At 42.5% G+C, this 17,693-nt stretch overlaps 1 protein-coding gene across 1 annotated transcript in view; it reads left to right on the top strand.

Annotated features, from left to right (window-relative positions):
• LOC103023346 (high-affinity choline transporter 1) overlaps positions 1-15,753 on the top strand; it is a 31,978-nt gene extending 16,225 nt beyond the window's left edge. The window contains exons 8-9 of the mRNA XM_049485143.1: positions 6,351-6,568; positions 12,852-15,753. Of these exons, the coding sequence (XP_049341100.1) occupies positions 6,351-6,568; positions 12,852-13,499 (866 nt within the window). The 3' untranslated portion in view covers positions 13,500-15,753. The remainder of the gene's footprint in view (positions 1-6,350; positions 6,569-12,851) is intronic.
• Positions 15,754-17,693: the final 1,940 nt, after the last annotated feature.

The raw sequence follows: 17,693 nt of genomic DNA, 5'->3' as shown, positions 1-17,693 counted from the left end.
ACACTAATCACATTCTTACTCCAATCACACTCTTACACCAATCACACTCTTACACCAGGCACACTCTTACACCAATCACACTCTTACACCAATCATACTCTTACACTAATCACACTCTTACTTCAATCACACTCTTACACTAATCACACTCTTACTCCAATCACACTCTTACACTAATCACAATCTTACACCAATCACACTCTTACACCAGTCACACTCTTACACCAGTCACACTCTTACACCAGTCACACTCTTACACCAATCACACTCTTACACCAGGCACACTCTTACACCAATCACACTCTTACACCAACCACACTCTTACACCAACCACACTCTTACTCCAATCACACTCTTACACTAATCACACTCTTACTCCAATCACACTCTTACACTAATCACACTCTTACTCCAATCACAGTCTTACTCCAATCACACTCTCACACTAATCACACTCTTACACCAATCACACTCTTACACCAGTCACACTCTTACACCAATCACACTCTTACACCAGTCACACTCTTACACCAATCACACTCTTACACCAGGCACACTCTTACATCAATCACACTCTTACACCAGTCACACTCTTACCTCAATCACACTCTTACACTAATCACACTCTTATTCCAATCACACTCTTACTCCAATCACACTCTTACACTAATCACAATCTTACACCAGTCACACTCTTACACCAGGCACACTCTTACACCAATCACGCTCTTACACCAGTCACACTCTTACACCAATCACACTCTTACACCAATCACACTCTTACACCAGTCACACTCTTAAACCAATCACACTCTTACACTAATCACACTCTTACTCCAATCACACTCTTACACTAATCACACTCTTACTCCAATCACACTCTTACACTAATCACAATCTTACACCAATCACACTCTTACACCAGGCACACTCTTACACCAATCACACTCTTATACCAGTCACACTCTTACACCAATCACACTCTTACATCAATCACACTCTTACACCAGGCACACTCTTACACCAATCACACTCTTACACCAATCACACTCTTACTCCAATCACACTCTTACACCAATCACACTCTTACACCAGTCACACTCTTACACCTATCACACTCTTACACCAGGCACACTCTTACACCAATCACACTCTTACACCAGTCACACTCTTACACCAATCACACTCTTACACCAACCACACTCTTACTCCAATCACACTCTTACACTAATCACACTCTTACTCCAATCACACTCTTACACCAATCACACTCTTACACCAATCACACTCTTACACCAGTCACACTCTTACACCAATCACACTCTTACACTAATCACAATCTTACACCAATCACACTCTTACTCCAATCACACTCTTACACTAATCACACTCTTACTCCAATCACACTCTTACACTAATCACAATCTTACACCAATCACACTCTTACACCAGGCACACTCTTACACCAATCACACTCTTATACCAGTCACACTCTTACACCAATCACACTCTTACATCAATCACACTCTTACACCAGGCACACTCTTACACCAATCACACTCTTACACCAATCACACTCTTACTCCAATCACACTCTTACACCAATCACACTCTTACACCAATCACACTCTTACACCAGTCACACTCTTACACCTATCACACTCTTACACCAGTCACACTCTTACACCAATCACACTCTTACTCCAATCACACTCTTACACTAATCACACTCTTACTCCAATCACACTCTTACACCAATCACACTCTTACACCAATCACACTCTTACACCAGTCACACTCTTACACCAATCACACTCTTACACTACAGGTAATCACACTCTTACTCCAATCACACTCTTACACTAATCACACTCTTACTCCAATCACACTCTTACACTAATCACAATCTTACACCAATCACACTCTTACACCAGGCACACTCTTACACCAATCACACTCTTATACCAGTCACACTCTTACACCAATCACACTCTTACATCAATCACACTCTTACACCAGGCACACTCTTACACCAATCACACTCTTACACCAGTCACACTCTTACACCAATCACACTCTTACACCAATCACACTCTTACTCCAATCACACTCTTACACGAATCACACTCTTACTCCAATCACACTCTTACTCCAATCACACTCTTACACTAATCACACTCTTACTCCAATCACACTCTTACACGAATCACACTCTTACTCCAATCACACTCTTACACCAATCACACTCTTACACTAATCACACTCTTACTTCAATCACACTCTTATACTAATCACACTCTTACTCCAATCACACTCTTACACTAATCACAATCTTACACCAATCACACTCTTACACCAGTCACACTCTTACACCAGTCACACTCTTACACCAATCACACTCTTACACCAGGCACACTCTTACACCAATCACACTCTTACACCAGTCACACTCTTACACCAATCACACTCTTACACCAATCACACTCTTACTCCAATCACACTCTTACACTAATCACACTCTTACTCCAATCACACTCTTACACTAATCACACTCTTACTCCAATCACACTCTTACTCCAATCACACTCTCACACTAATCACAATCTTACACCAATCACACTCTTACACCAGTCACACTCTTACACCAGTCACACTCTTACACCAATCACACTCTTACACCAATCACACTCTTACATCAATCATACTCTTACACTAATCACACTCTTACACCAATCACACTCTTACACCAGGCACACTCTTACATCAATCACACTCTTACACCAGTCACACTCTTACACCAATCACACTCTTACACCAGGCACACCCTTACACCAATCACACTCTTACACCAGTCACACTCTTACACCAATCACACTCTTACACCAATCACACTCTTACACCAATCACACTCTTACTCCACTCACACTCTTACACCAGTCACACTCTTACACCAGTCACACTCTTAATTCAGTCACATTCATACACCAGTCACACTCTTACTCCAATCACACTATTACACCAATCACACTCTTACTCCAATCACACTCTTACTCCAATCACACTCTTACTCCAATTACATTTTCACTCCAATCACACTCTTACAACAGCAACACTCTTGTACCAACAATTCTTACTTCAATCGCACTCTTACACTTGTCACACTCTTACTCCATTTATAGTATTACTCCAATCACACTTTTACACCAATCACACTCTTACTCCAATCACACTCTTACACCAATCACACTCTTACTCCAATCACACTCTTACACCAACAACACCCTTAAACCGATCACACACTTACACCAATCACACTCTTACACCAACCACACTCTTACACCAGTCACACTCTTACACCAATCACACTCTTACACCAACCACACTCTTACACCAATCACACTCTTACACCAATCACACTCTTACTCCAATCACACTCTTACACCAATCACACACATACACCAACCACACTCTTACACCAGTCACACTCTTACACCAATCACACTCTTACTCCAATCACACTCTTACACCAACAACACCCTTAAACCGATCACACACTTACACCAACCACACTCTTACACCAACCACACTCTTACACCAATCACACTCTTACACCAACAACACCCTTAAACCGATCACACTCTTACACCAGTCACACTCTTACACCAGTCACACTCTTACACCAATCACACTCTTACTCCAATCACACTCTTACACCAATCACACTCTTACACCAATCACACTCTTACACCAACAACACCCTTAAACCGATCACATTCTTACACCAACCACACTCTAACACCAGTCACTCTCTTACACCAATCGCACACACTGTTACACCAATAATGCAATCACACTCTTACACCAACCACAATCTTTTATCGTTACATTCTTATACCCAGAATGCAATCACGTGCTTACACTAGTCTTACTCTTACACTAATCTCACTCTCACACAAAAAGCACAAAAAGTTTTTTTATGTATAATGATTCTGATTAAATAATTGGTCTTGTTTTAATTTACTGGATATACTGTTGAATCTTGAATTTCTATTCTCTTCTTCTGTGTGATTCTATACTGTAAATGAGTACGACTCTCAGTGTACCGGGAGTATAAATGGGTCAGTGTGTGATCAGATAGAAATAAAATAGAAAAATTAAGTAATTAGTAATGTTTCAATTACCGCTGTGCTGTCAGACACAGTGTATTTAATCGGATGCACAGCACAGACAGAAAGACCCGCGGTGCAGACTCGCAGGGACAAAAGTACTGTTTTAGTGTTTTGCTGCTGGATATCAAAGCTGACCTTCAGCAGTAGAGAGTAGTAAGAGAAAATCTATTATCAGAACACACTTCAGGTCATTAAAAAAACATTTGGGTCTAAAATATTTTTAACTTAGACACACACCAAGCTTTGTCTATTTAGAATAAAACAAATGGGTTCATGTGTTCTAGTTTTATATTTATGTCTCCTCACCATCCATTTTTTCAGATTTTTACATTTTAAATATTGTAACAACAGTATGCTTTAGATTTTTGTAACAAAATACAAAATCTATTTTTTCATCAATGAAAAACAATACAAATTTAAAAACAGATCAAAACGTATTTATTTTTTACTACAATAAATGAACAAAATAAACTGCTACTAATTACTCCTAAGTATTTATTTTAAAAACAGGACAAAAATTAAAAATGAGAATTTACGTGCAGTTTTGTGTACATGCATTGATTAAGTTTAGACTGTGCGGTTACACTGTGGAGTTGTTGTTGTTGGTGGTGGTGGTGGATGTGTTGATCATGTGAGGTTTTGTGTAACAACGTATATGAGGTTTTACATTTGTAGTGAGGTGCAGCCTAGTTAATGTTAATGAGGTGAACTGGAAATTGTCAGAATGGTCAGACTGGTAAGACTGGTTGGAACTGACAAAAAGGCTACAGTAGCTTAAATATAATATCACAATATTTCAGGGTATTTTTGCACTGACGATTTTTGGTGGAATGAAAAAACACTGAAAAATATTTGATTAATTTTAGGAACATCTCACTGCACCAAATATGTAATACAGTTTTATTTTATATAAGAATTCAAACATTCAGGATAAATAAAAACCAACACTAAATGTTTGTCTACTGTTACCGTAACAGCACTAACTTACAAAGTTTCTACTTAAATGGTAAAATAATAACTCAATATTTAAATTTTTTGCTGCATGCATATAAACTGCAAACATAAACAATTACAAAAATGTTCTTAGTACTGTAAGTAACATACAAAATAGATCTCAGTACAGAATACTGTGTAAACCAAACCAGATATTAATCTAGCTGTAGATCATTCCAGATGGCTGCAGTCATCTTCACAAAAATGCTAATTTAACTGAGAATTAAGTAATTATTGATCTGAAGGGGCTTAATTAATTTTATTGATCAGATGTTCCTGTGTCAGTGTGTCATCCAATCAGCAGCTGCTTGTTGTTGTAAAGGAAATAAATAAAAGACTAAATCTGTCAGAGAGAGGAGGAAACAGGATCACGCTGAGGTGCACGCTTCTCATAAAGCGTTAATATAAATACTGCTTTAAATAATGTTAAAGTCACTATTTCTCTATCAGGATGACGTTCTAAAATTTTTAGAGAGGCTCCACTATACCATTATATGGACAGTTTTGCAGCTGTATCAAAAACCAAAGCAATGCATTTGATCTTTTTAAGCAGCTTTTTATCAAGCTATATACTACTTAATAGAAAAAGGGGAAACATGTCATTATTGTTTAAGGTAAAGTATTTTATTTTTTATTGGTGTCCTCACATGGTTTATGCGCTAAGTTCTGCAGCACAGCAGCTCAGAGCTGCTATTTAGTGTGTTTGTGTTTGTGTAGAAATAAAGCTGTCAGAGCTTACACTCATTAAAATATCATCTGTATGTTTAGAGTTATATAGAGGAGATGTGAGGTCGTGGATGTTACACAATGATCAGGGGTGCCTTTTCCAAAACATTCAAAACACTTAAAATTACAAGCATATCCTGAAAACAAGCATATCCAGAATAATCTAACCCATATGTAACTTGCTATAAATGTTCCTTTAAAAAGCTACTTTCTTATATTTAAACTCACATTAGTAAACATCAATAAAAAAGTCATTACTTACACTACATTCAATGCCAAAAAATGTTATCTACATCTTTAGTTAGCGTGTGGTGTTAATTTTTAATCCATGGTTTAACACCAGAGCAGCAGAGACAGGGAACGCTGGATTAGATGTATTTAATATGGTGTAATGTTTAGATACATTTTATACAGTGTGTTAAATACACCTTATTAATAAAGCTTATTCCCTGTTTGAGACAGACTGGAATCAGACGTCGTACGGCTCCATTCCCCCCATGGAGAAAGACGAGTCGGACATGATTCTGCCCATAGTTCTGCAGCACCTCTGTCCTCCATTCATCTCCTTCTTCGGCTTGGGTGCGGTGTCAGCTGCTGTGATGTCATCGGCAGACTCCTCCATCCTTTCAGCCAGTTCCATGTTCGCACGGAACATCTACCAGCTCGCCTTCCGCCAGTCGGTGAGGAACTCCACAGCATGCAAACTTATTAACTCTTTATCAATAAAAAAAACAATGGAATTTTTTTATTTGTTCATATATATATATATATATATATATATATATATATATTCTTGTTTAGGGCAGTAATGACAGCACAGGTTTTTAAATATACACTATAAACATTTTAGATGACACAGCACCAGAACACAAACCTCAAATTGATAGTAATAACTAGAAAAGTTATAGTAAAGAAAGAAGAAAGTTTGAATTTAAGTTGGCTTGTCAAAGCAACTTGAAACACTGAAAGTTAATTGCTGCTAAGTTGTTTCAGTCTACATTATTATAAAGTATGGAGTGTGAAATGTGTGCAGAATTTTCACTTTGTAGTATGTGTTTGTGGTGTGTTCAGTGTGTGGAGTGTGAAGTGTGTGTGTGTATGTGTAAAAAGTGTGGCAGGAGCAGTGTAAGTGTGGAATGATTTAAGTGTCTGCTTAAATGTGTGTGAGTGGGGTTTGTTCACTGGCATTCAGTGAGTGTGGCATGTAAAGTGTGTGGTGTGATGTTGAGGTGTCAAGTTTGTGCTGTGGGGAGTGTATGGAGTGGGGTGGATTGTCTGGTGTGTGGTATGATGTGCAGAGTGTTGGGTGTGGAATGTGCATGTTGTGGAGTGTGGGGTGTGAAGTGTTCATGGTATGAAGTGTGTGGTGTGAAGTGTGTCGTATGGTGTGTAGAGTGTGCATGTTGTGGAGTGTATGGTGTGGAGTGTGTGGCATGATGTGTAGAGTGTGGGGTGTGGAGTATGCACGTTGTGGACTGTATGATGTGGAGTGTGAGGTGTGGAGTGTTCATGGTGTGGAGTGTGTGGTATGGTGTGTAGAGTGTGTGGTGTAAAGTGTGCATGGTGTGGTGTGTAGAGTGGTATGGTGTGTGTGGTATGATGTCTACAGTGGGTGGTATGAAGTGTGTTGTGGTTTAGAGTGTATAGTGTGATGTGTGCAGAGTGTGGTGTGTAGAGTGTTGGGTGTAAAGTGTGCATGGTGTGGAGTGTGGTGTGGTGTGTAGAGTGTGTGGTGTGTAGAGTGTGTGGTGTGAAGTGTGCATGGTGTGGAGTGTGGTATGGTGTGTAGAGTTTGTGGTGTGTAGTGTGCATGGTGTGGAGTGGTGTGGTGTGTAGAGTGGTATGGTGTAAAGTGTGCATGGTGTGGAGTGTGGTATGGTGTGTAGAGTGTGTAGTGTGAGGTGCAGAGTGTGGTGTGATGTTTGCATGGTGTGGAGTGTGGTAATATGTGTAGAATGGATGGTGTGAAGTGTGGTGTGTAGATTGTGTGGTGTGAAGTGCGCATGGTGTGGAGTGTGGTGTGTAGAATGGGAAGTGTGAAGTGTGCATGGTGTGGAGTGTGGTAATATGTGTAGAATGGATGGTGTGAAGTGTGGTGTGTAGAGTGTGTGGTGTGAAGTGTGCATGGTGTGAAGTGTGGTGTGGTTTGTAGAATGGGTAGTGTGACATGCATGGTGTGGAGTGTGGTGTGTAGAGTATGTGGTGTGACGTTTCCATGGTATGGAGTGTGGTAATGTGTGTAGAGTGCGTGGTGTGAAGTGTGCATGGTGTGGTGTGTGATGTGGTGTGTAGAATGGATGGTGTGAAGTGTGGTGTGTAGATTGTGTTGTGTGAAGTGCGCATGGTGTGGAATGTGGTGTGAAGTGTGCATGGTGTGGAGTGTGGTGTGTAGATTGTGTGGTGTGAAGTGTGCATGGTGTGGAATGTGGTATGGTGTGTAGAGTTTGTGGTGTGGAGTTTGGTGTGGAGACTGTGGGGTGTTAAGTGTGGTATGGTGTGTAAAGTGTGTGGTGTGGAGTGTGCATGTTGTGCAGTGTATGGTGTGCGGTGTGGAGTATGTGTGGTATGGTGTGTAGAGTGTGTGGTGTAAAGTGATGTATGGTGTTTAGAGTGTGAGGTGTGAAGTGTGGTGTGTAGAGTGTGGGATGTGAAGTGTGTAGAGTGTATGGTGTGGAGTGTGGTATGGTGTGTAGAGTGTGTGGTGTGGTGTTTAGAGTGGGTGGTGTGAAGTGTGCATGGTGTGGAGTGTGGTTTTGTGTGTAGAGTGGGTGGTGAGAAGTTTGCATGGTGTGGAGTGTATGCTGTGGGGTTTGAAGTGTGTGGTATGGTGTGCAGAGTATGGGGTGTGAAGTGTGCATGGTGTGGAGTGTATGGTGTGGAATGTGTGGTATGGTGTGTAGAGTGTGCATGGTGTGGAGTGTATGTTGTGGAATGTGTGGTATGGTGTGGTGTGTAGATTGTGTGGTGTGAAATGTGTGGTATGGTGTGGTGTGTAGAGTGTGGGGTGTATGGTGTGGTGTGGGGTGTGAAGTGTGTGGTATGGTGTGGTGTGTAGATTGTGTGGTGTGAAGTGTGCATGGTGTGGTGTGTAGAGTGAAAGGTGTAGAGTGTGGGGTGTGAAGTGTGTAGAGTGTATGGTGTGGAGTGTGGTATGGTGTGTAGAGTGTGTGGTGTGGCGTTTAGAGTGGGTGGTGTGAAGTGTGCATGGTGTGGAGTGTGGTTTTGTGTGTAGAGTGGGTGGTGTGAAGTGTGCATGGTGTGGCATGGTGTGCAGAGTGTGGTGAGAAGTTTGCATGGTGTGGAGTGTATGCTGTGGGGTTTGAAGTGTGTGGTATGGTGTGCAGAGTGTGGGGTGTGAAGTGTGCATGGTGTGGAATGTGTGGTATGGTGTTTAGAGTGTGCATGGTGTGGAATGTAGTATGATGTGTAGAGTGTGTGGGTTATGAAGTGTGCATGGTGTGGAGAGTGGTATGATGTGTAGAGTGTGTGGGGTATGAAGTGTGCATGGTGTGTGGTGTGTTGTGGTGTGTAGAGTGTGTGGTTTGATGTGTGGTATGGTGTGGTGTGAAGTGTGTGGTATGGTGTGGTGTCTAGAGTGTGGGGTGTGTGGTATGGTGTGGTGTGGGGTGTGAAGTGTGTGGTATGGTGTGGTGTGTAGAGTGTGGGGTGTGTGGTATGGTGTGGTGTGGGGTGTGAAGTGTGTGGTATGGTGGGGTGTGTAGAGTGTGTGGTTTGACGTGTGTTGTATGGAGGGGTGTGGAGTGTGGTGTGTAGAGTGGTATGGTGTGGTGTGTGGTATGATGTGTACAGTGGGTGGTATGAAGTGTGTTGTGGTTGTAAAGTGTATGGTGTGACGTGTGCATAGTGTGGAGTGTAGAGTGTTGGGTGTAAAGTGTGCATGGTGTGGAGTGTGGCGTGGTGTGTGGTGTCAAGTGTGCATGGTGTGGAGTGTGGTATGGTGTGTAGAGTGTGTGGTGTGCAGAGTGCATGGTGTGGAGTGTGGTATGGTGTGTAGAGTGTGTGGTGTGCAGAGTGCATGGTGTGGAGTGTGGTATGGTGTGCAGAGTGTGTAGTGTGACGTGCAGAGTGTGGTGTGAAGTGTGCATGGTGTGGAGTGTGGTTTTGTGTGTAGAGTGGGTGGTGTGAAGTGTGCATGGTGTGGTATGGTGTGCAGAGTGTGGTGAGAAGTTTGCATGGTGTGGAGTGTATGCTGTGGGGTTTGAAGTGTGTGGTATGGTGTGCAGAGTGTGGTGTGAAGTTTGAATGGTGTGAAGTGTGGTAATGTGTGTAGAATGGATGGTGTGAAGTGTGGTGTGTCGTTTGTGTGGTGTGAAGTGTGCATGGTGTGGTGTGTAGAGTGTGGGTTGTGGAGTGTGTGGTGTGAAGTGCGTATGGTGTGGTGTGTAGAGTGTGTGGTTTGACGTGTGTTGTATGGAGGAGTGTGGTGTGGTGTGTAGAGTGTGTGGTTTGACGTGTGTTGTATGGAGGAGTGTGGTGTGGTGTGTAGAGTGTGTGGTTTAAAGTGTGTGGTAGGGTGTGGAGTGTGGTGTGGTGTGTAGAGTGTGTGGTTTGAAGTGTGTGGTATGGTGTGGTGTGTGGAGTGTGGTGTGGTGTGTATGCTGTGGGGTTTGAAGTGTGTGGTATGGTGTGCAGAGTGTGGGGTGTGAAGTGTGCATGGTGTGGAATGTGTGGTATGGTGTGTAGAGTGTGCATGGTGTGGAATGTGTGGTATGGTGTTTAGAGTGTGCATGGTGTGGAATGTAGTATGATGTGTAGAGTGTGTGGGTTATGAAGTGTGCATGGTGTGGAGAGTGGTATGATGTGTAGAGTGTGTGGGGTATGAAGTGTGCATAGTGTGTGGTGTGTTGTGGTGTGTAGAGTGTGTGGTTTGATGTGTGGTGTGGTGTGAAGTGTGTGATATGGTGTGGTGTCTAGAGTGTGGGGTGTGTGGTATGGTGTGGGGTGGGGTGTGAAGTGTGTGGTATGGTGGGGTGTGTAGAGTGTGTGGTTTGACATGTGTTGTATGGAGGGGTGTGGAGTGTGGTGTGTAGAGTGGTATGGTGTGGTGTGTGGTATGATGTGTACAGTGGGTGGTATGAAGTGTGTTGTGGTTGTAAAGTGTATGGTGTGACGTGTGCATAGTGTGGAGTGTAGAGTGTTGGGTGTAAAGTGTGCATGGTGTGGAGTGTGGCGTGGTGTGTGGTGTCAAGTGTGCATGGTGTGGAGTGTGGTATGGTGTGTAGAGTGTGTGGTGTGCAGAGTGCATGGTGTGGAGTGTGGTATGGTGTGTAGAGTGTGTGGTGTGCAGAGTGCATGGTGTGGAGTGTGGTATGGTGTGCAGAGTGTGTAGTGTGACGTGCAGAGTGTGGTGTGAAGTTTGAATGGTGTGGAGTGTGGTAATGTGTGTAGAATGGATGGTGTGAAGTGTGGTGTGTAGATTGTGTGGTGTGAAGTGTGCATGGTGTGGTGTGTAGAGTGTGGGGTGTGGAGTGTGTGGTGTGAAGTGCGCATGGTGTGGTGTGTGTGGTTTGACGTGTGTTGTATGGAGGAGTGTGGTGTGGTGTGTAGAGTGTGTGGTTTGACGTGTGTTGTATGGAGGAGTGTGGTGTGGTGTGTAGAGTGTGTGGTTTAAAGTGTGTGGTAGGGTGTGGTGTGTGGAGTGTGGTGTGGTGTGTAGAGTGTGTGGTTTGAAGTGTGTGGTATGGTGTGGAGTGTGGTGTGTAGAGTGTGTGGTTTGAAGTGTGTGGTATGGTGTGGTGTGTACAGTGTGTGGTTTAAAGTGTGTGGTATGGTGTGGTGTGTGGAGTGTGTGGTTTGAAGTGTGTGGTATGGTGTGGTGTGTAGAGTGTGTGGTTTAAAGTGTGTGGTATGGTGTGGTGTGTGGAGTGTGTGGTTTGAAGTGTGTGGTATGGTGTGGTGTGTAGAGTGTGTGGTTTGAAGTGTGTGGTATGGTGTGTTGTGACGTGTGTGTAGTGATGTAATAAACAACAACATGCAAATATATTTGGATAATGTAAAGTTTAGATAATAAAGCTATGTACATTTTTTGGCTAAATTTTAGAGTTTAAAAACATTTGACTGAATCTTCATATGCAAATATGTTTGGATGATAAAGATATGATGTTATTATGAAAATTACCACATCAGATTTAGTCCTGCATCCCTACAGAACCTCTTTTTAATGGGTGGTGCATAAATCCTAGACCATAATAAACAGCAATATGACTATACCAATAATATTTTAGGATTTATTCTACTGTACATTGTAAATGTTTTTCTCCGCAGTGTAACTTTAACATTACTGTAATTAAACATATAGTATCACCAGCATTACTGTAAAACCAGGCATCAGAACTACTTACCTGAAGTTTCTGGACTTTAATTCTGTTTTCCATCATTTTTACTTTAAAATCATACTTTAAATACTTTAAAGTAACACACGTTAATATCCACACACCAGCATAAATGCAACACTAACTTAAGAAGATTTGCTTACCTACCTTTCATGTCATTGTAATATTGTAAATATGTATTATAGTATATTTTATATAGGTACAACTGCTGCAAGAATACTATTGCTATCACAGTAAATTTAACAGTGTTAAATAAACACTGAGAGTGCAAAATGTAACTTTATCAGTGTTTATTAAACACTGCTGAATTAACTGTGCACTTTTAGCTTTTTAAAACATTTTTATTTCATCTTTTTGTATTTTTTTATTTAAAATGTATTTTGAATAGTAACTTGAGAGTACAGTTTGTGTACAGTGTGACTGCAGCTCAGCAATATCCAAAAACATTTGGCAAAAGGATGCAAAGCAGCTATGATGATGATAATAATAATAATAATAATAATAATAATAATAATAATAATAATAGTACATTCATTTGGTATTATCGATTATTAAACTATATTGTCCTATTATGTATTGAGTATTACTGACAGTGCTTTGATCTCCACAGGCATCGGACCGAGAGATCGTCTGGGTGATGAGGATCACTATCTTTGTGTTTGGCGCTTTGGCGACTGCCATGGCCCTCCTGACGGGTACGGTGTACGGACTGTGGTATCTGAGCTCCGACCTGGTCTACGTCATCATCTTCCCCCAGCTGATCAGTGTGCTCTTCATTAAGGGAACCAATACTTACGGTTCGGTAGCCGGCTACATCTTTGGTCTCCTGCTGCGTATTGGCGGAGGGGAACCGTACCTTAAACTGCCCCCTTTCATCTACTACCCGGGGTGGATAGAAGAAGAGAAGGTACATCATCTGACCGGAGAAGTGGAACACATCGTGGTGCAGAAGTTTCCTTTTAAAACAGCCGCCATGTTGGCCTCACTGCTGGGCAATGCCGTCTGCTCCTACATGGCCAAGTATCTTTTTGAAAGTGGCATGCTTTCCCCTAAATACGACTTCCTGGATGCTGTCGTTTCCAAGCACAGCAGGGAGATCATGGACAAGACGACCCTGGTTGGAAGTGAGAATATCATCCTGGGAGAGATGGCACCAGTGCGTCCAACGATCGGATCCACATTTACAGAAACGTTCATGAACACAGAGGTCCTCAGTGATGGAGAGATCAGTCCAGATTCCAGTAATGAACATGAGTAGAGGATTTTCTGGGGCTGGTTTGGTGGATTTATCCTTTTCGTCGTTTGTGAACTCACCAGCTGTCTCAATGTTTCTACTAATATATTTGTGATAAAACAGCACAATACAGAACTACAGATTAAACATGTGCTGAGTCTGTAGAGTCTGCCTTTTGAATGTGTCTCATCATAAGACTGTACATAACAAGTATCTCGAGTTATGAAGTCGTGAGAAGATTTGATCTTCAGATCTCCATCTCGCCCCTATGTTGATTCTGAAGAAGAAAATGTAAGGTTACATTTAAATCATCCCATAGTTCTATGAACAGCAGTAACTCCATATTAATTTCCTGAGTGTTCATTGATCAGTTGCACAAAAAACAATGATAGACACACAAATCCATCAGTCACAGTGAGAGGCAGAATACAAGTTTCTCAACCGTGCTGTATTATTGCAAATGTGTTATATATTTTCTTAATTTATGTTTCAAATCATTGCTTTTAATGCCCCCAACACTAGGAGGGTGAGGACCAGTGCACCCCTCCTCTTATACATGTAAAGTCAGACCCCATCTCTTGTCTGCAGGCGTCAGACCAGGAGATCGTCTGGGTGATGAGGATCACTTTGTGTTTGGCGCTTTGGCAACTGCCATGGCCCTCCTGACGTGAACAGTGTCCGGACTGTGGTATCTGAGCTCCGACCTGATCTACACCATCATCTTCCCACAGCTGATCAGTGTGCTCTTCATTAAGGGTACCAATACCTGCACATCGGTGGAGGGGACCATACCTTAAACTTCCCCCTTTTACCTACTACCTGGGGTGGATGGAAGAAGAGAAGGTACACCTTCTGACCAGAGAAGTGGAACATGTGGTGCAGAGGTTTCCCTTTAGAACAGCCGCCTCCTTTCCATCTGCCTCCAATCAGTGCAGCATCACTGGGCAGCAATATGCTCAAAGGAAAGTGCCGGATCCCCAACACTGATACATCAGCAAACAGACGACTGTACCAACCAGCATCACAATGGGAGTGACAAGGGGAGAGAGTGCCACCTACTGTACCCACCCAAAGAGAAACACCACGACCTACTGTGCTCTCTCAGGCTCCAGCTGCTGATGGTTAAGCAGCATGAGCAGGATTAAAAGCAGAGATGTTCAGATCATAGTCAGGCTTCTAATCTGGTGGACCAATCAGAGTTCCTCAAATGCATTATTAATAGAAAACTGGGAAAATGCAATGAGTTCATGGAAACAAGAGGGTTCTGCAGAAATTAGTAAACATGTGTAAACTGTTGTAAGCCAAATTGTTTAAAGACTTTGTGCAATATACAAAAAGGGTGAAATCTATTTTATTTATCTATTTTCTTTCTGCTTAGAGTGCTCAAGTATGAGCAATAATATTTTGATACCATTAGCCACTGTACTGTATATAGCTGCAGTATTCATTTTAAGAAGTACTTTATAAATATAGAAGATATACTGTGCTTCAGTTCAGCCTCAACAATCTCAAACACATATTACTGAGTAGTTATTGTCATAGACACGCACAATAGAGAACTACACGGGTTGGACAATGAAACTGAAACATCTGGTTTTAGACCACAATAATTTTCTGTCCTGACAGACAGTTCAGGTGGAAACAGGAGAGTTGAGGTGCACATTGAATTCTGCCGTGATTTGGGCAGCTGTGGTGTTATGTATTTTGGATACAATCCGGGTTAGCACTCGAACATCTCTTTCAGACAGCTTTCTCTTGCATCCACAGTTAATCCTGTTGGATGTGGTTGGTCCTTCTTGGTGGTATGCTGACATTACCCTGGATACCGTGGCTCTTCATACAGCACAAACACTTACTGTCTTGGTCACAGATGCGCCAGCAAGACATGCACCAACAATTTCTCCGCTTTTGAACTCTGGTATGTCACCCATAATGTTGTGTGCATTGCAATATTTTGATCAAAACTGTGCTCTTACCCTGATAATTGAATCTTCACACTCTGCTCTTACTGGTGTGCAATAGTAAAGATTGGCCACCAAGCTGGTCCAATTTAGCCATGAAACCTCCCACACTAAAATGACAGGTGATTCAGTTTCTTTGTCCAACCCCTGTAGAAGTATCTTGACCACCATACTGGTATTCCTCATTATAAATGGTTGACCATGAATATAATTCAAGCAAATTCCCAAATCTCTGTATCTTATTAAAAGTTGCAGTAGAATCTGAGGAACAAATGTTAGCTTGAACATGTACTGTCTTAATAAACTAGGCAAATCTTTTGGTTTGTTTTTATTTAAATAAAAAAATGCAGTGCAATAGGAAACATAAGACGAAGTATTACTATGAACATCACAAGAGTGTCCTCATCACCAAAGGCAAGACCTTTTACACACCAATGGACTAGTTGACCAGAACAACCACTAGTGACCTAGTTAAAAGCGTAAAAATATCAGCAGTTTATATTGTTGACCCAAACTACACAATATTACCAACACCTTATGGTACTGTTCTTTAAAACTAACATCACCCTGCTGTACAGCTCTCTAAAACTACTCTCACCCTGCTGTACAGCTCTCTAAAACTACCATCACCCTGCTTTACAGCTCTCTAAAACTACCATCACCCTGCAGTACAGCTCTCTAAAACTACCATCACCCTGCAGCACAGCTCTCTAAAACTACCATCACCCTGCAGTACAGCTCTCTAAAACTACCATCACCCTGCAGTACAGCTCTCTAAAACTACCATCCCCCTGCAGTACAGCTCTCTAAAACTACCATCACCCTGCGGTACAGTTCTCTAGAACTACCATCACCCTGCGGTACAGCTCTCTAAAACTACCATCACCCTGCGGTACAGCTCTCTAAAACTACCATCACCCTGCAGCGCAGCTCTCTAAAACTACCATCACCCTGCAGTGCAGCTCTCTAAAACTACCATCACCCTGCAGTACAGCTCTCTAAAACTACCATCACCCTGCAGTACAGCTCTCTAAAACTACCATCACCCTGCAGCACAGCTCTCTAAAACTACCATCACCCAGCAGTACAGCTCTCTAAAACTACCATCACCCAGCAGTACAGCTCTCTAAAACTACCATCACCCTGCGGTACAGCTCTCTAAAACTATCATCACCCTGCAGTACAGCTCTCTAAAACTACCATCCCCCTGCAGTACAGCTCTCTAAAACTACCATCACCCTGCGGTACAGTTCTCTAGAACTACCATCACCCTGCGGTACAGCTCTCTAAAACTACCATCACCCTGCAGTACAGCTCTCTAAAACTATCATCACCCTGCGGTACAGCTCTCTAAAACTACCATCCCCCTGCAGTACAGCTCTCTAAAACTACCATCACCCTGCAGTACAGTTCTCTAGAACCACCATCACCCTGCGGTACAGCTCTCTAACACTACCATCACCCTGCAGTACAGCTCTCTAAAACTACCATCACCCTGCAGTACAGCTCTCTAAAACTACCATCACCCTGCAGTGCAGCTCTCTAAAGCTACCATCACCCTGCAGTACAGCTCTCTAAAACTACCATCACCCTGCAGCAAAGCTCTCTAAAACTACCATCACCCTGCAGCAAAGCTCTCTAAAACTACCATCACCCTGCAGTACAACTCTCTAAAACTACCATCACCCCGCAGTACAGCTCACTAAAACTACCTTCACCCTGCAGTACAGCTCTCTAAAACTACCATCACCCTGCAGTACAGCTGTCTAAAACTACATCCCCCTGCAGTACAGCTGTCTAAAACTACATCCCCCTGCAGTACAGCTCTCTAAAACTACCATCACCCTGTAGCACAGCTCTCTAAAACTACCATCACCCTGCAGCACAGCTCTCTAAAACTACCATCCCCTGCGGTACAGTTCTCTAGAACTACCATCACCCTGTGGTACAGCTCTCTAAAACTACCATCACCCTGCGGTACAGTTCTCTAGAACTACCATCACCCTGCAGTACAGCTCTCTAAAACTACCATCACCCTGCGGTACAATTCTCTAGAACTACCATCCCCCTGCAGTACAGCTCTCTAAAACTACCATCACCCTGCGGTACAGTTCTCTAGAACTACCATCACCCTGCGGTACAGCTCTCTAAAACTAGCATCACCTTGCAGTGTAGCTCTCTAAAACTACCATCACCCTGCAGTACAGCTCTCTAAAACTACCATCACCCTGCGGTACAGTTCTCTAGAACTACCATC

This window comes from Astyanax mexicanus, chromosome 11 (assembly GCF_023375975.1).
Source record: "Astyanax mexicanus isolate ESR-SI-001 chromosome 11, AstMex3_surface, whole genome shotgun sequence".
Lineage (NCBI taxonomy): Eukaryota > Metazoa > Chordata > Actinopteri > Characiformes > Acestrorhamphidae > Astyanax > Astyanax mexicanus.
Note: the sequence above shows the minus strand (reverse complement) of the source record. Positions and strands in the feature narration are given on the sequence as shown.